Source organism: Oncorhynchus clarkii, chromosome 13 (assembly GCF_045791955.1).
Source record: "Oncorhynchus clarkii lewisi isolate Uvic-CL-2024 chromosome 13, UVic_Ocla_1.0, whole genome shotgun sequence".
NCBI classification, from domain to species: Eukaryota; Metazoa; Chordata; class Actinopteri; order Salmoniformes; family Salmonidae; genus Oncorhynchus; species Oncorhynchus clarkii.
Window position 1 is genome coordinate 33,177,034 of NC_092159.1, and position 22,902 is coordinate 33,199,935.

The window sequence follows — 22,902 nt, forward strand, 5'->3', positions numbered from 1 at the left end:
TTTTTATGGCTTAGATCTTGAAAACATTCTACAACACTGGTTCAGTCAAACCTCTATGCTGGCTTATTCAGTAGAGCATGGTGCATGCAACGCCAAGGGACGTGGGTTCGTTTCCAGCTGACCCATACGTAAAAATGTACACATGCATGTATGTCGCTTTGGATGAAAGCCTCGGCTAAATGGCATATTAACCAGGAAAAACAACAGTGCAGAGAGAGGGTGGGGGAATTAAAGAAATGTGTAGTGTCATGTCGAGAGAGAACTTAGCTGCAGAAAAGGCAAGAGAGCACGCAAGCAAACTAACATTAAAAAGTAATAGCAGTGGCCTTTGACAAAACTTTCCCCAGCAGCTATTTTCACTGCCAATGCCCAAGAGAGAGAGAAGGAACCAAACAAGCCGTCAACCCAGAATGGAAGCAACGGAATTGTCTCTTCAACTTTGATCAATTCCTTTCTCTCCCTCTCCCTTCGGATGGCTTTTAATGTGTCAGAGTGAGTCTTCACTTTTGACAAAATGAAATGTTCACACGTATGAAGGTAATGTTTAACGTGAGAGAAAGAGGGATAGAGAGAGAAGAGGGGGGAAGAGAAAAATAAGAATAAAGAACGAGAGACTGGTGGAGAAGTGAAGGGGGAGAGGGGGTCCTGATATTTTGAGCAGAACATTTCCTTAACAATGAAAACAATCTACCCAACTGCAGCACTCAGAGGAATTCACCTCCCCTCCTCCATTATTACCATATCAAAGCCCGGAGTTCAGAGCAAGTCTTCTCTTTCAAGAAGCGAGAGAAGGATGGGTAGAGGACAAGACCGAAGCAGCAGGAGTAGACCAGAGCATGGACTTTGCTTTTATCCCTGCTGTTCAGTGTGTGTGTGTAAAGACTACAGAAAATCTAGTAGAGATACTAGAGGACTACTGATTGGGGCCTTCCATAGGCTGCAGGAGAGAGAGGCTATGCCTTCACTATATTGAAACAAACAGTAAAGTAACATGCTAAGGAAAAAGAAAGAACAGGTCAGAAATCAGCTCAATGTAATTTAGGCTTTGGTGGCATACCGTATACCGAGATATTTGGAAATAGGGCTTACACTGCTTAAAAAGGCTTCTTTAAACTTTATAGGGATAGCCCCCCTTTTCCAATTTTTGCCCAAATCCAACTGCCTGTAGTTCAGGCCCTAAAGCAAGGATATGCATATTCTTGGTACCATTTGAAAGGAAACACTTTGAAGTTGGTGCAAATGTGAATTGAATGTAGGAGAATAACACACAAGAGCTGGTAGTAGAAAATAAAGATACTTTTTTTAAAACAGGTATTTTTCTACCACCATCGTTGAAATGCAAGAGAAAGGTCATCATTCTAGCCATCACTCTGGTTGTAATTCCGATCGTGTCTACAAGATGGCAGTAGTGTACGTGCAAAGTTTCAGATGGATAAACTTGGAAGTATGAGTGAACTACAAGACTTTTATTGTGAATTCCCCAGGTACATTTGGGCTAATCATATTCCATTTTCTGCAAGTATATCATCAAATCTGTATACTTGGACTTTGATTTAGCTTTCCAAGTATTAGTAGCCATTGCAAAACCAGTTTTCAGAACTCCAAAATGAAAAGGCATGCTGCCGTACAAGATTAGTTACATTTTACGACATATACATGGTTTCCTGTAAATCCCAGCTCATTGGCTATCTAGCTAGCTTTGTTTGACCCCGATTGCTCATTTGACAAAGATAGTCGTTCAAGTGATGGCTGACGCGTCGGCGTGCCATGAAGGCGTCACTCTCTGACCAAATATGTCGTCCTATAGGATATACTACACCCCTAATGAAATAGTGAAGTCTTGTTATCTTCTTGGATCTCTGAGGAATAGATACGAACGTGATTTGACTTGTTGAAACAACGTTTAGGGTGAGATTTTCACAGATACCTTTTTTTGCTAATTGAACGGGTGGAAATACAAAATCAATCGCGCATGCTATATGGACCTTTTTAGGGTATGAAAAAGGATTTTATCTAACAAAACGACACTATGTTCATGTTATGGGACCCTTTGGATGATACATTCTGAAATCTTGCTCTAATTTAAGTACACTTTTCACATTCAGAAGTGAATTTATGAAACCTATAGCAGTGGAAAAAAAGTGTTTTGTTGTTAGGAGCTCTCAAACAATAGCATGGCATTTTTTAGCGGTAATATCTACTGTAAATTGGACAGTGCAGTTATATTAACAAGAACTTAAGCTTTCAGCCGATATAAGACATAGGTACCGACATTTGTTTCTCTAAAATCTGCGATCTTGACATAACGAGCTGCATGATTAACAACTGTCTCGTTGATAGAATGCCGATCCTTAAGTTTTAACCAGTTTCCTCTCCTTCATCTACAGCCTGATGGTATTTTTTAATAACGTCAAAACGATTTACTTGACTTTTTTTTGTAGCTACTCTAAGTAAAAAATTGCAGTCAACTTGTGCTATACGTTAGGTGATAAAGAGTGTTAATTTCATACATTTTTTATCTTGAAACTTACGGTAGTACCCAGTCACATGGTGCTTGTCTACAAGCACGCTCAGCCCGCTCATTAAGTGCCCGCCAATGGTGGCAGATTGACGAGGGAGACATTTTCTGAGTTAAACTGACCATGACACACCTCCAACAACACATAAAACCTCACATAATTCTGCCCCAAAACATTGACAATCTCTCTCAGAAGCCCTTATGCTGCTGGTTAAGGTGAGGGTTGATGATACACAGAGGTGCAAAATATTTTGTCCCATTGCGCTCTAGCGACTCCTTTCGGCGGCCTGGCGCGTGCACTTTGACTTCGGTCAACAGCTGTATGGCGTTTCAAGACTAATTACCAATTAAATATCACAAAATTGGGGAGAAAATGGGGTAAGAAGTACAAAAATAATGATCTAGCATAAATCATATTGCAGATATAGAATACGGTAGAAAGAGTATGTGGCCTTTTCTGTAGCCTAGAGATAAAATGTATGACGGACACTTTTTACATCATGCAGGTTTCTCCGATCAAATAGCCAAACAGCGCCCAATCAACAAAAAAATGCACCGTCATGTTAACAAACAACATATCCTAAAAACAGGTCAGGGTCAAAGTAAAATGTACAATATAGTGTTTTCCAGGAGTTTCACTTCCATGAAGTGTTTTCCAGGAGTTTCACCCCATTGTCATGATTTGTAGTTTCAAGTTTGTATGTGTCCATTTGCTGATCATAGCAAAAAAGAAAAATCTGCATTTCCCGCTGTGTAAAGACATTGCAAATAGGCTCATGATAAATTTGTGTAGCTGATATTCAGAACTTAAATAGACAAATCAATTTGTCACAGGAATCAGGACTAATAAAGCCAATGCAACTGACTGTTTTAAAAATGGTGGGCCTACCACATGGATGGGCATTCATAAAATTCCACTGCTGTCCGAAATGGTACGCTACACCCCAGTAAATACGAGCCAACGACTTTTGACCTTTTTTTGGTCTTGTCCAGATGTTCTTTTTTTTGTGTTTTACAAATGGTAGGCTTCCCACATAAGATGTTGATTTTCATGAATGCCCTTCAGGCAACAGTGTAGGCTACACCTCAGTAAGCACAGCCCAACACCCTTTGGGCATTTTTATTGGTGCAGTCCGAACTGGCGTTGATTTACACATCCACGGACATTGGTTTTTGGTCCAGTCCAAACCAGTCAGAGACCATGTGTGGTTCAGATTTTGACCAGTCTGGAACAGCTTTGATTTTGCCCAAACTGATGTCTATAAATTAACGTATTTTCTACTTTCATAGCAGAATACCTGACAATGTGACTGACCCAAAATTAAGGAAAGCTTTGACTATGTACAGGCTCAGTGAGCATGCACTTGCTATCAAGAGAGGCCGCTATAAGTAGACCTCTCGAGGGAAGACAGGCTATGTGCCCTCTGCTCACAAAATATGGTAGAAGCCGAGCTGCACTTCCTAACCTCCTGCCAAATTTATGACCAGAGACACATATTTCCCTCAGATTACACACCAAAAATTGGAAAACAAATTCATATCATGATAAACTCCCATAGCTATTAGGTGAAATACCAGTGTACAACCACAGTAGCAAGGTGTGACCTGTTGCCACAAGAAAAGGGCAACCAGTGCAGCACAAACACCATTGTAAATACAACCTATATTTATTGATTCTCTTCCTACTTCAACTATTTGCACATCTGCATTGTCTATCCTTTAACTTTTGTGAGTATCATGTTTACTGTTAATTTCTGATTGCCAAAGCAAGGGAAATTAACAATGTAAACATATGTTTGAATTGAGACAGAGCAAGGGATACAGAGAGCAGGAGGAAGGGATGCCTTCTTCTACTATTCCAGAGATACATAATGGAGCCTGCAGGGTGTCTTGTGGAGATGAAGGGAACAGGGAAATGGCAGATCAGGTAGGCCTATACAGAGCTGGTAGGAAGAGGGCCACTAAATACAAAATAGCCGGCAGACTGGAGCAGTGGCTGAGATTCTTGACAATAGCATAGGCCTACATACAACCACAGGTATTGTAACTCTTTAACAAGCTGTTTTGCATGGATGCAAGTACACTGAACAAAGATATAAAAACGCAACATGTTAAGTGTTGGTCCCATGTTTCAAGAGCTAAACTAAAACATCCCAGACATTTTCCATTTGCACAAAAAGCTAATTTCTCTCCAATTTTATGCACACATTTCTTTACATCCCTGTTAGTGAGCATTTCTCCTTTGCCAAGATAATCCATCCACCTGACTGGTGTGGCAAGAAGCCCATTAAACAGCATAATTACACAGGTGCAAACGTGTACTGGGGACAAAAGGCCAGTCTAAAATGTGCAGTTGTTGTCACTAGAGGTCGACCGATTAATCGGCACGGCTAATTAATTAAGGCCGATTTCAAGTTCGTAACAATCGGTAATGTGCATTTTTGGATGCCGATTATGGACGATGACATTGCACTCCATGAGGAGACTTCGTGGCAGGCTGACCACCTGTTACGCGAGTGCAGCAAGGAGTCAAGGTAAGTTGCTAGCTAGCATTAAACTTACCTTATAAATAACAATCTTAACATAATCACTACGGATCATTGGGACGCTACCGTCCCACCTGGCCAACATCTGGTGAAATTGCAGAGCGTCAAATACAAATGACAGAAATCGTATTATTAAACATTCATGAAAATATAAGTGTCATACATCATTTAAAAGCTTAACTTCTTAACTTAACTTAACTTCCATGCGATTATCTGAGGAGAGCGCCCTGCACACAAAATCATTACATACATTTTCCAACCAAGCAGATGCGTCACGAAAGTCAGAAAGATAAAATAAATTACCTTTGAATATCTTCATCTGGTTGCAATCACAAGGGTCCCAGCTACATAACAAATGGTCATTTTGTTCGATAAAGCCCTTCTTCATATCCCCCAAAAAGTACATTTCAATGGTGCGCTTGACTCAGTAATCCAACGGTTTCCCCTCGTTCAAAATGCATACAAATGAATCCCGTAAATTACCAATAAACTTCTAAACAAGTCAAACAACGTTCCTACTCAATCCTCATGTACCATATTAAGTAAATATTACGATACAATTTAAGACGCACACTACAGCCAAAATGGGAGCCACTTAGAAAAACTACAAATTCTAGCTCATTTAAAAAAAAAAAACAAGCCTGAAACTCTTTCTAAAGACTGTTGACATCTAGTGGAAGGGCAAACTGCAATCTGGGAGGACTTCTTTCTATATTCCCATCCATTGTAATTAGAGGTGGGCTGGAGGGGGGAAAAAAACTGGATGATTGTCTTCGGGTTTTTGCCTGCCATATATCAGTTCTGTTATACTCAGACATTATTTTAACAGTTTTGGAAACTTTAGAGTGTTTTCTATCCAATATGTCCAATTATATGCATATCCTAGCGTCTGGGCCTGAGTAACAGGCAGTTTACTTTGGGCACCTCATTCATCCAAACTCCCAAATACTGCCACCTAGCCCAAAGAAGTTAAACCTGCATATTTAGTTAAAAGAAATGTATGTTTGCAGGCAATATTAACTAGGGAAATTGTGTCACTTCTCTTGCGTTCTATGCAAGCAGAGTCAGGGTATATGCAACAGTAGGGCCGCCTAGCTCGTTGCGAACTGTGTAACCATTTCTTCCTAGCAAAACACGTAAATCATTTGCCAGATTGTACATAATATTGAAGGTTGTGCAATGTAGCAGCAATATTTAGACTTATGGATGACACCCATTTGATAAAATACAGAACGGTTTCGTATTTCACTGAAAGAATAAAAGTTTTGTTTTCGAAATGATAGTTTGACCATATTAATGACCCAAGGCTCGTATTTCTATGTGTTGATTATATTATAATTAAGTCTGATTTGATAGTATAGTCTGAGCGGTGGTAGGCAGCAGCAGGCTCGTAAGCACTAATTCAAACAGCACTTTCCAGCAGCTCTTCGCAATGCTTGAATACGGCGATGTTTATGACTTCAAGCCTATCAACTTCCGAGATTAGACAGGCAATACTATAGTGCCTATAAGACCATCCAATAGTCAAAAGGTATATGAAATACAAATGGTATAGGGCGAAATAGTCCTATGAATCATTTTATAAAACTACAACCTAAAACTTAACTGGGAATATTGAAGAACTGGGAATATTGAACCACAAGCTTTCATATGTTCTCATGTTCTGAGCAAGGAACTGAAACGTTAGCTTTTTTACTGCACATATTGCATTTTCACTTTCTTCAACACTGTTTTTTGCATTATTTAAACCAAATTGAACATGTTTAATTATTTATTTGAGACTAAATAGATTTTTATTTATGTATTATATTAAAGTTAAAAGTGTTCATTCAGTATTGTTGTAATTGTCATTATTACACACACACACACACACACACACACACACACATACAAAAACTGGCCTATTAAAATCGGTATCGCCGTTGAAAAATCATAAATCGGTCGACCTCTAGTCGTCACGCAATATGAGGGCACATATGAGGGCGCGTGCAATTGACATGCTGACTGCAGGAATGTCCACCAGAGAATTTAATGTTCATTTTTCTACCATAAGCCGCCTCAAACGTCATTTTAGAGAATTTGGCAGTACGTCCAACCGGCCTCACAAGCGCAGACCACGTGTAAGCACACCAGTCAAGGACCTCCACATACGGCTTCTTCACCTGCAGGATCGTCTAAGATGAGCCATCCAGACAGCTGATGAAACTGCGGGTTTGCACAACAAACTGTCAGAAATCGTCTCAGAGAAGCTCAAAGCGCCAAGGTCTTGACCTGACTGCAGTTCTGCGTTGTAACCAACTTCAGTGGGCAAATGCTAACCTTTGATGGTCACTGGCACACTGGAGAAGTGTGCTCTTCAGGGATGAAGCCCAGTTGCAACTGTACCAGGCAGAAGGCAGACAGCGTGTAAGGCGTTGTGTGGGCGAGCGGTTTGCTGATGTCAACGTTGTGAACAGAGTGCCCCATGGGGCTATGGTATGGGCAGGCTATGGACAATGAACAAATATTTTATTGATGGCAATTTGAATGCACAAAGATACTGTGACGAGTTCCTAAGGTCAATTATTGTGCCATTACTCCGCTGCCATCACCTCATGTTTCAGCATGATAATGCACTTCCCCATGTCGCAAGGATCTGTACACAATTCCTAGAAGCTAAAAATGTCCCAGTTCTTCCATTGCCTGCATACTCACCAGGCATGTCACCCATTGAGCATGTGTGGGATGCTCTGGATCGATGTGTGCGACAGTGCGTTCCAGTTCCCGCCAATATACAGCAACTTCACACAGCCATTGAAGAGTGGGACAACATTCTAAAGGCCACAATCAACAGCCTGATCAACTCTATTAGAAGGAGATGTGTCACGCTGCATGAGGCAAATGGTGGTCACACCAGATACTGACTTATTATCCCCACCCCTACTTTAAAAAAAAGGTATCGGTGACCAACAGATGCTTATCTGTATTCCCAGTCATAAGAAATCCATAGATTAGGGTCAAATGCATTCATTTAATAACGACTGTTTTCCTTATATGAACAGTAACTCAGTAAAATCTTTGAAATAGTTGCATGTTGCATTTATATATTTTGTTTAGTGTATTTCAAGTAATAACCATGGCAAAGCTAAAGGTGACATCCAAACCAAACTGATTTAACCTATAACCATTGGCGCTCTATGCCTCCATTCCATCCAGCCACACATTTTCAGGCCTCTGTCCACCAGAAAGCTTATGTGAAAAATCAAAGGCATCAGGGTAAACAAGGCCGCGGGTTGCCTGGGCAACAGGCTATCCTACCCCTTCCAGCCTACTCTGTTCCTATGAGGAGAGAGCAATAATGCACTGCTGACAGGTCGCCATAACAGGCAGCAGTGCAGCAGCACTTTCTAACTGTATTTACAAAAGGAGAGCGATATAAAGGGGAGAGGAGAGAGGGCAAGAGAAGGGGAGAGTAGAGGAGGATGGGGAAGTAATTAAGGCAGGGAAAAGAGAGAATCCATGAAAAGGAGAGGTAAGAGTGGAGAAAGAAGGAGGGCAGGTAGCTCTAAAGCCCAGCCTCTCTCCTCCCACGCTAGCCACCATAACCATCAATCTGCCATCCATCCATCCCTCCACTCCTGAGCCAGCTTCCTCCTTTGAACCATGCCAGAGAGCGCTAGCTGACTAGAATAGCTAATAAGATAGGAACTAAGAACTTTTTAATGAGAGCCATGGCTGGTCTGGAAAAGCTGCACTACGTGACCAAAAGTATGTGGACACCTGCTCATCAAACATCTCATTCCAAAATCATGGGCATTAATATGGAGTTGGTCCCCTCCTTTGCTGCTTTAACAGCATCCACTCTTCCGGGAAGGCATTCCACTAGATGTTCGAACATTGCTGCGGGGACTTGCTTCCATTCAGCCACAAGAGCAATAGGGAGGTCAGGGACTGATGTTGGGCAAATGGTCCTGGCTCGCAATCAGAATTCCAATTCATCTCAAAGGTGTTTGATCGAGTTGAGGTCAGGGCTCTGTGCAAGCCAGTCAAGTTCTTCCACGCCGATCAACAAACCATTTCTGTATGGACCTCGCTTTGTGAAAGGGGCATTGTTATACTAAAACAGGAAAGGGCCTTCCCTGAACTGTTGCCATAAAGTTGGAAGCACAGTATCGTCTAGAATGTAATTGTATGCTGTTGCGTTAAGATTCTCCTTTACTGGAACTAAAGGGCCTAAGACGAAAAAAAATAGAAAAAAAGCCCCAGACCATTATTTCTCCACCAAACTTTATCATTGGCACTATGCATTGGGTAGTTAGCGTTCTTCTGGCATCTGCCAAAACCAGATTTGTCTGTCGGACTGCCAGATTGTGAAGCGAAATTCATCAATTCATCAAACGCGTCTCCACTGCTCCAGAGTCCAACGGTGGTTACACCACTCAGCCCGACTCTTGGCATTGCGCATGGTGATCTTAGGCTTGTGTGCGGCTGCTCGGACTTGAAAACCCATTTCATGAACCTCCCAATGAACTGTTCTTGTACTGACGTCCAGAGGCAGTTTGGATCTCGAGTGTTGCAACCAAGGACAAATTATTTTTTACACGCTATGCGCTTCAATGGTCCCACTGAGATTTGTGAGGCCTACCACGAAGCAAGTGAGCAGTTGTTGCTACGAGACATTTCCACTTCACAATAACAGCACTTACAGTTGACCGGGACAGAAATTTGACGAACTGACTTGTTGGAAAGGTGGCATCCTATGACGGTGCTATATTGAAAGCCACTAAGATCTTCAGGAAGGCCATTCTACTGCCAGTGTTTGTCTATGGAGATTGCATGGCTATGTGCTCAACTGTATATACCTGTAAACAACGGGTGTGGCTGAAATAGCCGAATCCACTAATTCAAAGGGATTTCCACATACTTTTGTAAATATAGCGTACTGTCGCAGATTCTATCCCTGCCCTTTGAAATTGCTCAGACACAAAAAATGTAGTTCAAATTGATGATATTAGCTTGTTTGCTTCCAGCAGGTTAAGATCAGCTCAGCATAACAAAAACAACCACCTACTTTCCTTTCAAATCTTAGTTACCAAATCAACCAATGAGATCAATATCCAGTCAAGTGTTCGGAGGTATCAATAGGTAATGAACCAGGTGCCAAGGTTTCCATTAACGAACCAATAGAAGCACCCATAAGGCCTATATGTCTGAAACAACCTGAAAATATTGGTGTAGAGTTCTGGTCCGTAACCCAAATGGCACCTTCTTCCCTATATAGAGCACTTATTTTGACCAGGGCCTAATGGACCCAGTGAACGAGTGCTCGTTCAAGTTCTGCACTTCCCTTCCTCGATTTAAAAAGGAAAGCACTGGCATAAGAGAGATTGTGGAAACTCCCCAGCTCATGCTTACACCAATCCAATGCTTTGAAATGTGTGGAGAGAAGTAAGGTAACTGACAATAAAATTGTATTCTTTTCACAGAAATGTGGGTTTAAGTTATAAAACAATTCCTATTGAGTGCACATTTTAGTAGAACTGAGATTCAGGCAGACTGGGATGATAGTTGAGAACAAAAAGTGGAGACTCACCGGTCTTCTCTTTGATCTCACACAGAACGCTGAAGAGGGCAGGCTTCATTCTGTGACAGTTCAGGGCGTGTTTCCTGCCGGCAAGAAAGGAGAGAGAGCGAGAGAGGGAGAAGAAAGAGAGCGAGGAAGAGAGGGAATTGGAGGTAAGATTAGAATATATGCCTGCTTGTCCTAGTCATTTCATAGCATATGCCGCGCCATGGAAAAGCGAGCTAAATTAGAGTCGATGAGGTTTGTCCATCCAGCCTTGATCTAGTAGTGCAAGGTTCTGTATTAATGGACTTATAAAAGCTCATTTAAAAAAAGAAAAAAGTAGTTGTATTATCACACACTCAGTTTCACATTGAGCTTAATATCTTGGTCCCCCATAAGCACTGTTATCAAGTTACCGCCAAAGCCATGTTATTTTTATACACACAGTACTTTTTGGGTGAAAGCATACTCTGCTGAACACCCACTCAGCGACACTTGACTTTTAATTATATTATAAACTCTCAATTAGAAAATTTAATTATGCAAACACAAACTAAAAATGGGCCAGGCGCCATCACTGGTAGACCGGGGCCTTATTACTAACGAGCACGCAGGGCATGTGCCCTGGGGCCCCAACCTCCAAGGGTACCCATCCAAATGATTATTATTTCCAGCACCCAAACAAAACTTAGTTAGGTACCCAATACTGCTTGGATAGCATATGAACACGGCATAAGCCATGGCAAAATGTTTAGAATAGCAGGAAATTTGCTTTAAAACGGCTAAATTCTCTCTCAACCTCATTGCAAAATGTGTAGGATTGCAGGTTTACCACTGGTAGTCATCGCAAAGATTGCGAAGCTGCATGCGGCTCTGGAATTTAAATGGCAGCTCGTGAAAATTCAATTTTAGTAGGGGGTCCTTGCCCAGGGGCTCATAATATTTAGGAGGTCTTGACATTAAAGTTTGAAAATCCCTGACACAACACACACACAGAAACATGACTCACATATTCCTCATTGCTCTGATCTGTGCAGCGTCAGTGAAGAGCTTAATATTGAGCCCTTCCAGAGTGTCATGATAACTCCCTAGAGCTGTGATCCTCAACTGAAGGGAACCGTTATGATTTTTATTTTTTTTGCATCTATGCCTATTTATAAAACCACAAAACATCTCACACTCAAACTCATGAAATACATTGGGGAATCACATGCTGAAATATGCAACAGCTAAAACATACAGTCATGGATTTGATGGATAAAATAAATTGACCAAAAAATACAGGTCAAAATAATACTACCCAAAAGGGGAGCATGACAAAGGTAAAAAGGTGTTCAACTGATGAGCTGTTTTGAAACATTCCCGACACAGGCATCAGAGAGAGAAGGAAACAACCATGATACAATATATGAATGAGTAGGCAACGCCTAACCTCAACACCCTACCATGTAGGAGGCCTAACCTCGGCTATATCATATGGGGAAATGCGTGAGTATTTATACGCCGAGAAGAAGTGTATATTGATGTGTCTGCCGATAACGAGGGAATCGCTCGTTACATTACTTGTTCGAGCGAGTGCATAATTGTGTCCACCTGTGTGTCAGTCTTAATTCCATATTTTTATTTAACCTTTAATTACACAGGTTTGTCTCACTGAGCAACATTTTTTATTTTGCAAGTGAGAGGATTTGAGTGGGAGGGGGGCCATGGAGGGAGATGGGGGTCAGGGGGGGTATGAGCAGGAGCTGGTGTGGTGCTCGTGCTCTCATGGGGCATGCGGTCAGTCCTGTGGGTCCTGTACACTACTGACCTGTGCTGGAAGTTGAGTGGCAGGCCACCCCCTGCCGTGCCCCCCCCAGCTCCCCCTCCCTCTGCGGGGTCATCCGATCCGCCCCAGTGCGCCGGCGACTCCTCTGGCCAGCATCTGGATATGGGGTAATAGGGGGAGAGGATGAGGGGCGGGCAGGACAGGTTGAGTGATAGTGCACTAGTATGGCACTGTTGTTGTCGTCGTCGTCTCCTCCTCATTTGTTATCTCCGATGCCACCCCAGATAGAAAAACAGCCATCCTACCACACTGGGTCAGACCCGGTACATAGTGCACCACCAGGGCACTGTGCTGTTCAGCCATCTCATCTGTTCTCTCCTGCCACCCAGCCCAGACAGTCCCCCTCCCCGGGTCAGTATAAGAGCTATGTATGTATGCATGCATGCAAGGGGCCCCACAGATGGCCTAGGCAGGCTACATTTGATGGCGTGTGTCTGCGTGTGCAGAGATACACCCCCCAAAAAAGTGGAGGTCACCTCTTTGGCCCTCTCGTCTAAAGTTTGAGTGATAGGAGAGCAATTAGTCCAAAATCAAAGGCTAAAATGTCAATCATAGGATTGAATAGGCCTTTATCAGACCATCTAAAATCATGGACTAGGGCTAATCCATGATGGGCTATATCATGTCCAAGTCGAAAACAGTTGACTTTCTCCATCTTGCTGCTGTATTGAAATACGTAATTAACTTTCATCCCTGGCACGTTTTCAAATGTATACTGTGTTTGTATTTTGTTAAACTTTCAAATAAAAAACTAATCAATCTAGCCTACCTCTGCTGAGAGAAACTACTAGTGAGTAATTTCACTGATCTAGAGCATCTCAGGTCTTCAGACCTGCATATACAACTAATTAGGGTTGTCACGATACTCAGCAGTATCATGGCAAAAACAAAAAACATGAAGCGGACTACATTTTCTAAAGAAAACAGTCCTAATGCTGAAAACAAATAGCCTTACGTTGTCACCCATAATCATGTTTATTTCCCAAGCTATAGCACACAATATTTTACATGCAGTAGATTTTTCTTAAAGGACCCAAGAGTTCAGTCTGATACTGGTATCGTGACAACCTTACACCTCAGAATAGGCTTTAGCTGCTGCCTAAGAGTTTCTGACTCCATCCTCAGATGAGAAGGCCGGAGACATGTAAACAACAGGAGTAGGAGTGGTGGTAGAACTCCTTTAGGAGTGCCAGAGATGCATGCTCGGTCTATCCTAGGGCAAACATTAAGAGCCTTCTTGACGGAATCACTGAATCCCTTCTCAGAAAAATGTTGCCTATGTTTAATTGTTCCAAAAATGCTATCCAAGTCAGAGTACTGGTGGTGTGGTGCAACTCTTTAATTAGTACCAGAGATGCCCTGATATGGATTGGCATGCTGTAGTCTGGTAGGGGGTGGGAATTATAAGTATCCTCTTGATTAGAGGTCGACCGATGATTTTTCAACGCCGATGCCGATTATTGGAGGACAAAATAGCCGATACCGATTAATCGGCCGATTTTTAAAATGTATTTATTTGTAATAATGACAATTACAACAATACTGAATTAACACTTATTTTAACTTAATATAATATATCAATAAAATCAATTTAGCCTCATAAATAATGAAACATGTTCAATTTGGTTTAAATAATGCAAAAACAAAGTGTTGGAGAAGAAAGTAAAAGTGCAATATGTGCCATGTAAGAAAGCTAACATTTCAGTTCCTTGCTCAGAACATGAGAACATTTGAAAGCTGGTGGTTCCTTTTAACATGAGTCTTCAATATTCCCGGGTAAGAAGTTTTAGGTTGTAGTTATTATAGGAATTATAGGACTATTTCCCTCTATACCATTTGTATTTCATTAACCTTTGACTATTGAATGTTCTTATAGGCACTTTAGTATTGCCAGTGTAACAGTATAGCTTCCGTCCCTCTCCTCGCTCCTCCCTGGGCTCGAACCAGCAACACAACAACAATTAGCGCGCGCTAACTAGCTAGCCATTTCACTTCGGTTACACGAGCCTCATCTCGGGAGTTGAGAGGCTTGAAGTCATAAACAGCGCAATGCACAACAAAGAGCTGCTGGCAAAACGCACGAAAGTGCTGTTTGAATGAATGTTTACGCGCCTGCTTCTGCCTACCACCACTCAGTCAGATACTTGTATGCTCAGTTAGATTATATGCAACGCAGGACACGCTAGATAATATCTAGTAACATCATCAACCATGTGTAGTTAACTAGTGATTATGATTGATTGTTTTTTTATAAGATAAGTTTAATGCTAGCTAGCAACTTACCTTGGCTTACTGCATTCGAGTATCCTTGTGGAGTGAAACGAGAGAGATGCAGGTCGTTATTGCGTTGGACTTGTTAACTGTAAGGTTGCAAGATTGGAGCTGACAAGGTGAAAATCTGTTATTCTGCCCCTGAACAAGGCAGTTAATCCACCGTTCCTAGGCCGTCACTGAAAATAAGAACGTGTTCTTAACTGACTTGCCTAGTTAAATAAAAATATATATTTTTGTTAAATAAAAAATAAATAAAAAAATCGTCCCCCAAAAATACAGATTTCCGATTGTTATGAGAACTTGAAATCGGCCCTAATTAATAGGCCATTACGATTAATCAGTCGGTCGACCTCTACTCGATGGACTAATCCAATCCCAGACTCAAAAAAAAAAGAAGCTAGGCCTACCTAATCATGCGCCGAAAAATGCTAGGCAATTAAAAATAATAAATAAAAAAAATGAACTAACTGCTTAACTCTGAACATCTCTCAGACACAGAGTATAAATCTATAGCACAGACATCCAAAAACTCACAACCACATCATGCACACACCATAGACATTGGGGGGGGGGGGGGAGAAGAAGAAGAAAAAAAGAGGTCTTCAACATTGTACACACACAAACATTATTTTGGGCCTAATTTTTTTCTTGAACACGTATTCCAGTTAGTTACGTCTTCAAAGTTATACCCTTAACAGTAAAAGGTAATATATCCTTGAGTTCATCAGAATCATCATAAGCTGTGGGTGTAGCGTCCAGCACCCCCATCTCATTAATAGAAACTAGATTTTCGGACAGCTGCACTCCCGTACACGTTTTAGGAGAATTGATTGCACCCCTTGCAAAATGAAAAGGATGCACACCACGAGGACGGGAGGGAGTGAATTAATTAAGAGAACCAGGTGGTCAAATGTGTGGTGGAAAATCACTAGCAAATGACATCACACACACTGGTCTCGTATTGGGACAGCCGGATCTTTTGTTCACAATTCTGAACCCCCCCCCTGAATTCAGCTGACCTACAGCTCCTCAAAGTCACATGGCATATGAATATGGGCAATTTGCTTATTGTCATGCACACACCAAGAGTCATGATATGCAAACATATATTATGCATGCATTAACAAGTGAAGTGAAAGACCTAAAATATTGATGATTGCTCTGTCAAAACAAGTGACTGATTAACATGTCCTATAAATACACCATGCTATTATATTTCCATAGCCATGTTGACGTGTCATATCAGATCTGGCAATAGAAATAACTTTTACAAGCCCACACAAGTGAAGTCCCTCCAACATTTTAACTAACGACCATTTGAATTTCAAAAGATCACCGACAGCGACGGCTCAATTAAAGGCAACCTGATTATCTATGCTAATGACAATGTTGGAGATTAATCAAGTGTATTTATGTGTGCAAACGTGCACCCTATATAGTGCAATATGCAACAAAAAAAAAGTGCACTATATTGGTAATACGTTGCCATTTGGGACGCATTCCTAAATGGTCCTTGCTATCTGGGTTCTTTGGTACGTCCTTACCACATGGATGTTAACATTTACAATGGCTAAGGTAAGAGTTATGGGATCCTGGATAGCACTAACACACCATTTATCTAGCAGGGCTAACAATTTGGCAGGCCTGTGATGGGAACAAATGGTTTGATTGCGCTTGCATGTGTTCAGTGATGTAACCAAAAATAATAAATAAAAAAAATAAACACTAAATGAATGCTAATGTAATTGAAATAGGAAAAGTAACTTCACAACCTTCATCCACTTTTTATTTAAAAAAATGGTGGTCTGACACACACCTTCATTAGGATGTAGGTTGAACAATCGTAGATAGTACAATCTGTCAAGATTAAATACTAACCCTTAGCAGAGTTAAACAAGTTGAAATGTGTCTTTAAAAGTGTGAACTGAAAATGTATTTATACTACACGCACTGTCACATGGCATGGTCATTTGACGAGAGCCAAAAACGTGTTTAAACTTAACACATTGGGGAAAACTTCAGCTTTCATGTAGTCATGCCCACTCTTCAAGAGATCGAGGTGAACCGACAAGGTATCATAGATCTGAATGTTACATTTTACATAACCCGGGTAACACTGTTTGCCCTGGCTTTCCAACTAGCTAGGAGCTAAATCAGACGTGCTATTTGCATAGTTGAAGTCGGAAGTACACTGGGGTTGGAGTCATTAAAACTCGTTTTTCAAACACTCCACACATTTCTTGTTAACAAACTACAGTTTTGGCAAGTCGGTCAAGATATCCACTTTGTGCATGACACAAGTCATTTTTACAACAATTGTTTAGAGGGATTATTTCACTGTATCACAATTCCAGTGGGTCAGAAGTTTACAAACACTAAGTTGACTGTGCCTTTAAACAACTTAGAAAATTTCAGAAAATGATGTCATGGCTTTAGAAACTTCTGATTGACTCAAATTATGTCAATTAGCCTATTGGAGGTGTACCTGTGGATGTATTTTCAAGGCCTACCTTCAAACTCAGTGCCTTGTTGCTTGACATCATGGGAAAAAACAAAAGAAATCAGCCAAAATCTCAAGAGATTTAAAAAAAAAAAAAAAAAAAATTTAGACCCCACAAGTCTGATTCATCCTTGGGAGCAATTTCCAAATGCCTGAAGGTACCACGTTCATCTGTCAAAACAATAGTACGCAAGTATAAACACCATGGGACCACACAGCTGTCATACCGCTCAGAAAGGAGACGTGTCCTGTCTCCTAGAGATGAACGTACTTGGTGCGAGAAGTGCAAATCAATCCCAGAAGAGCAGCAAAGGACCTTGTGAAAATGTTGGAGGAAACAGGTACAAAAGTATCTATATCCACAGTAAAACGAGTCCTATATCGACATAACCTGAAAGGCCGCTCAGCAAGGAAGAAGCCACTGCTCCAAAAACGCTGTAAAAAAGCCAGACTATGGTTTGCAACTGCACATGGGGACGAAGATCGTACATTTTGGAGAAATGTCCTCTGGTCTGATGAAACAAAAATGGAACGATTTGGCCATAATGACCAATGTTATGTTTGGAGGAAAAAGGGGGAGGCTTGCAAGCCAAAGAACACCATCCCAATTGTGAAGCACAGGGGTGGCAGCATCATGTTGTGGGGGTGCTTTGCTGCAGGAGGGACTATATTATATTGAAGCAACATCTCAAGACATCAGTCAGGAAGTTAAAGCTTGGTCGCAAATGGGTCTTCCAAATGGACAATGACCTCAAGCATACTTCCAAAGTTGTGGCAAAATGACTTAAGGACAACAAAGTCAAGGTATTGGAGTAGCCATCAAAGCCATGACTTCAATCCTATAGAAAATGTGTGGGCAGAACTGAAAAAGCCTGTGTTAGCAAGTAGGCCTAAAACCTGACTCAGTTACACCATCTCTGTCAGGAGAAATGGGCCAAAATTCCCCAAACTTATTGTGGGAAGCTTGTGGAAGGCTAACCGAGACATTTGACCCAAGTTAAACAATTTAAAGGTAATGCTACCAAATTGAGTGAATGTAAACTTCTGACCCACTGGGAATGTGTAGAAATAAAAGCATGAAATAAATCACTCTTCTATTATTCTGACATTTCACATTCTTAAATTAAAGTGGTGATCCTAATTGACCAAAAACAGGGAATATTTACTAGGATTAAATGTCAGGAATAGTGAAAAACTGGGTTTAAATGTATTTGGCTAAGGCATATGTAAAGTACCGACTTCAACTGTAACTGTACATCAAAACATGAAATCAGGCAAAGATGCCACGATGTGTGAAAACCACTGTGAAAACCACAATGCAATGAGAGATGTTCTAATCTTGAGCTGTAAAATAGGAGCCTAACGTTAACTCTTTAGTCCAAAAGACCTTGGCTCTGCCAGACAAAAACAACCAAATACTCCATCTAAACGTGAATAGATTCTTAATTGCGGTACGTTTCTAGAAACATAAAGCAGTCTTTCATATCACATCAAAACATTTTTAACAAATGCTAAATTTACACTTGCTGTATACTGATTTAACCGGTTGTAACAGTTGCAGCCGAAAGTATTTTTCAGTGACAACACGTTTGTGTGGCGTCAGTCTTCTGTTTACACACAGGTGTTTGGATACGCTGCCAATTAGCACAGGTAGTCAACTGTCTTCCGTAAAACAAGCGCTTTAACTTGGAAATATGGCCACGTGGGAACCCTAAAGCACAGTAAAAAAAGTGAGCGGTAATTTAACCTTTTGTTTTTTGAAAATGATTTCTTGCTGCTATGAAAAATGCTACAATCATTATGTTTCCAAAACTGTAACACAAGCGATGCATGTTACCGTTTAGCTTATGCGTGGGGCACCTAACACAACTCCACTAGCCAGAAGACACCATTGTCACTAGGCGTTAAAGGTGGTTAGCATCTATGAATGTGCTAAACCAGGGGTGTCAAACTAATTTTGTCCCAGGGCCGCATTCTGTCTTCAACGAAGTACGGAGAGCTGCACTGAAAATGTTATATTTCCTTGCCTTCAAAAATCGGAATTTGATGCTCCCTGACTGTTTAGCTTAAATTATTTTTAAAACTTTTTTTTGAGAGCTCGACACAGTCAAACTGTATGACTGTAGCTCCATTATCATTTATACAGTTAAGATTTTGTTTTAGTAATTTAAAGTATTTTGACTGTTTTCCTCCACACAAAAATAAAAACGATTTTACTCAACGCATGCATGATTGGACCCCTCGTGGGCCGGATATGGCACTTGGGCCGTATGTTTGGCACCAATGGGCTAGGCTATATAAATATGTGTGTGTGAGGAGCCTGTTTCCTTTATTCGTGTAGCCCTCCATTACATTATTAGTCAGAAATGAAATCTTCTGTTGACAAACCACAAGTGACTGAATAAAGCAGCGTGCATCACATCAAAAAATGTCCATCATTGTACTGTACCAGGCAACAAGCGAGCAACAGAACACAAGACGAAAACATATCGTCTCATCTTCGCTCCAAATTTCCCTCGCAGCTCGTTTCTTACCTGGCCTGCGCCTCGTCCAGGCTTTCGTCTGTGATGGCCATGATCTGTTGTAGAATATCCCCAATGTCTTGTTGAGGTTGACCGAGCTGTTTCCTAACCGAGTCTGGGTCGCCAACGTCGCCTTGTGATAACCCGCCGAGTCCGGTGAGACTCGCCAGCATTCGCGTTTGATCATCCATAGCTACTTAAAAAAAACGGAGGTCCTTTCCTCACAATCGAATTCACACAGTTAGCCAGATAGCTAGCTAACAATGAAACCCCCAGCACAAATCATACGCCACTGGCTGATAGTAATTAATTACAGCCAGCTAACGTTAGTTAACCTAAAAAAAAGAATTCCAAAGCAGTTCCACATTCATAAACGATTTGTGCTACTCGCCGATGTCAATAACCGGGGCAAGCTGCTATAGCGAATAAATGCTGCTAGCTAAGCAACTGTCAAGCTAGCTGTGTTGCCCTAAGAAATATACAGGGGGAAAAAAGCAACGGACACATGCACCTAAGTAGGGAGCTGGCAGACAGCGCCTTGCGCTAATACAAGAAAATCGTTATGTCCGGCAAATAAAATATGCATTCAAAATAATGCAAAAAATAAAGACAAAACAAAATGTGGCAACACCTTGCTAGCTAGATGCATACATCAATAAATCACACTCGCGGTGGTTCAGAAGGGGCTTATCAAAAAAATAGTATTGTTTACCCAGACAGGGAAAAAGCTGCGCGAGGACCAGTGTGTCTCGTTCACATACCAGCTCGCGCTAGCTGGTGTAGCTAATGACCAAATTAGCTGGCTAAGTAGCCAGTTAGCTAGACACTTCTTGTGCAGAAAACAAACTCGTATGGCATCGGTAAAGAAAATAACTGATTATAATTTGATAACACTAGCTATGCAAATAACAGGCAACATGTGGGTTCATTTAGATAACTATGCTGGCGCAAGTATATAACGCTAGCTAAGTTTTAAAAATAATATAATATAATATATATATATATATATATATTTATTAAGTGGGACCACAATGCTGAAGCTCAAAACATAGCTAAGTTGATGTGTGCTAAAATAGAATCACATCATCGCAAATGATTGATCAATTCCAAACAAAATTAGAAAGTGGGCAATACTAGTTAATAAGGCAACGACACTGGCATGCTAAATAGTTAGCTAACAGGATGATCACCGGTGTATTTTCACGGGTCCTCAGTGGGACAGTCACTCTCCTCCCACATAAAAACCACGTTTGAGGAAAAAAAAGTGTTTGCTGAAAGTTATAATGGCATTTTCCACCGGTCAGCCACGGCAAGTTGAATGCCATTACACTCTCGGTTGCAGTAGAGTGTGTGTTTTCTCTGATCCTTTTATTTTTGCAGGACAAAGGTTGTCATTTCCTCCCTTCTGCTTACGAAGCCACAGCAAACTGACTATACAATATCGCGCGTTCAATTCATCATGCAACTGCGTCACCGCACCTAGGCTGTCAGATCTTATTGATGAGATATTTACCGTCCATTTTATTGAAATATTTTCCTGTTTCATATAAACTAATCCAGGGCGACATGAAAAACTTCAGTCGGCTATTTTAGACTTTTGTTTTGAACCACTTCCCTGACATGCAGATGACCCATGTCATCTGTATGACACTGAACAGTGTTAGCCCACTGAGCTAAGGCTGGCAATTAGGCATTCAGGTTACAGGCATGGTTCCTATTTATGTCAAAGGACTTCAAGGAAGCACTTCTGCTACAATAGTATACTGCCAAGAGGTCTTGACCTCAGTGGCACAGGTGATACACTACATTTGCAGGGGACAGATCAAGGGGATGAGTTTGAATAAGTGTACTTATTGGACTTGGCTAAGTGTCAGTCTGAGACAATTGTAATTAGTAGTGCAAGCTTGCTTTACTGTCAAGATCACCTCAATCCTGAAATGTCAATCGATTGAATTACCACCACGCTCAACCCATTGACCAAATCAATGACTGAATCATACAGTACTGGGACCAATATTGAAGCATCTCATTATTAATCTACAACAAATGTGTCAAATTGGAACAAATCACACCATCAAATAGGCCACTATTAAACAGGCTGTGTTCAGAAACATTCAATGAATGAAACTTCCTGTCTTTTAGTGTGAGAAATATGGACAGCACAGATTGAATACAAGCGTCTTCATTTTTTTACACAAACGCGGACGTTTTTGCTGTCATTTATCACTCAGATGAGAGAGCAGCTCCACTAGATGAATTGGGAGACTGAATAGACATGGAGGGAAGGCTGACTGCTGTGCTGGAATGATGGGTGTATACACCACGAAGGGGAGTGCACAGGACAAAACTGGCTGTGGATTATGCTGATGCTCGGCGCATCCATCTTCTACAGTCTATGCCTAATCAATCTGAAGTTAGAGAAGGGAGAGGGGGTAGATTTTTACAAAGACCTGGCCTAACAGGGAGAAAAATCATTTTTACAGCACCAACAGGCATTTACACATCAGAAGTAGGCCCAGGCCTGTTATGGTCACAAGAAACCATCACGTTTATCAGTAATGTTAAGCAGTGGTGTCAAAATATCTAAATAAACTATACATGATCAATAAATAAAGTAATCCATATTTTTTGTATCTAGTTCGGTTATTTTTCTATTTATATCCCTGCTGTGAATGTTGTTTTCTCCAGTGCATGAATGTGTGTCTTGACTACTTTCAATTTGTAAGCAGGAGAAGCCCTCTTTCTCATCCCACAAGCACCCAGCCTTATTTTAATCTAAATAAGAATCAATCTCTTGCCGTGCACCACCCTCCCTCCGTGATTCCCCAGCACTCACGGTCACAACCTCACTTTTCTCCCACTCCTCTATCCTTTCATTCTTACTATGCAAGAACAACCCACAGAAAATACATATGTTTGTAATACAGCAATAAATAAGATAAAATATCATGGTGATTTGAGTCAGTATTTAGTGGTCAGAACTTGAACCTGTCCGATTCCTTTTACATAATTTCTTAAAAAACAGACATCATATTGTTCATGCAAGTGTAACCCTATTGACTGTTAAACTTCTGAGGAAATATTCCTCGTTGGGGCCACATTCAGTTGTTCATCATGTTTCTCCTGGTAAGAGGAAGGCTCAACCTTATAACATGAAAGATGGTGAGAA

The 22,902-nt window shown here is 41.1% G+C and overlaps 1 protein-coding gene across 4 annotated transcripts in view; it reads right to left on the reverse strand.

Moving 5' to 3' along the window:
* Window positions 1-20,389, reverse strand: part of LOC139364553 (pre-B-cell leukemia transcription factor 1-like) — a 45,096-nt gene extending 24,707 nt beyond the window's left edge. For 3 of the 4 annotated variants that reach the window (XM_071101377.1, XM_071101374.1, XM_071101378.1), the window contains exons 1-2: window positions 19,746-20,389; window positions 10,637-10,710 (exon numbers count right to left, since the gene is read on the reverse strand). In XM_071101377.1, coding sequence (XP_070957478.1) covers window positions 10,637-10,710; window positions 19,746-19,924 — 253 coding nt within the window. In that variant the 5' untranslated portion in view covers window positions 19,925-20,389. Of the gene's footprint in view, window positions 1-10,636; window positions 10,711-12,419; window positions 12,534-19,745 lie in introns of all 4 variants that reach the window. The other variant, XM_071101376.1, reaches the window with a different exon arrangement.
* Between the last annotated feature and the right edge of the window lie 2,513 nt (window positions 20,390-22,902).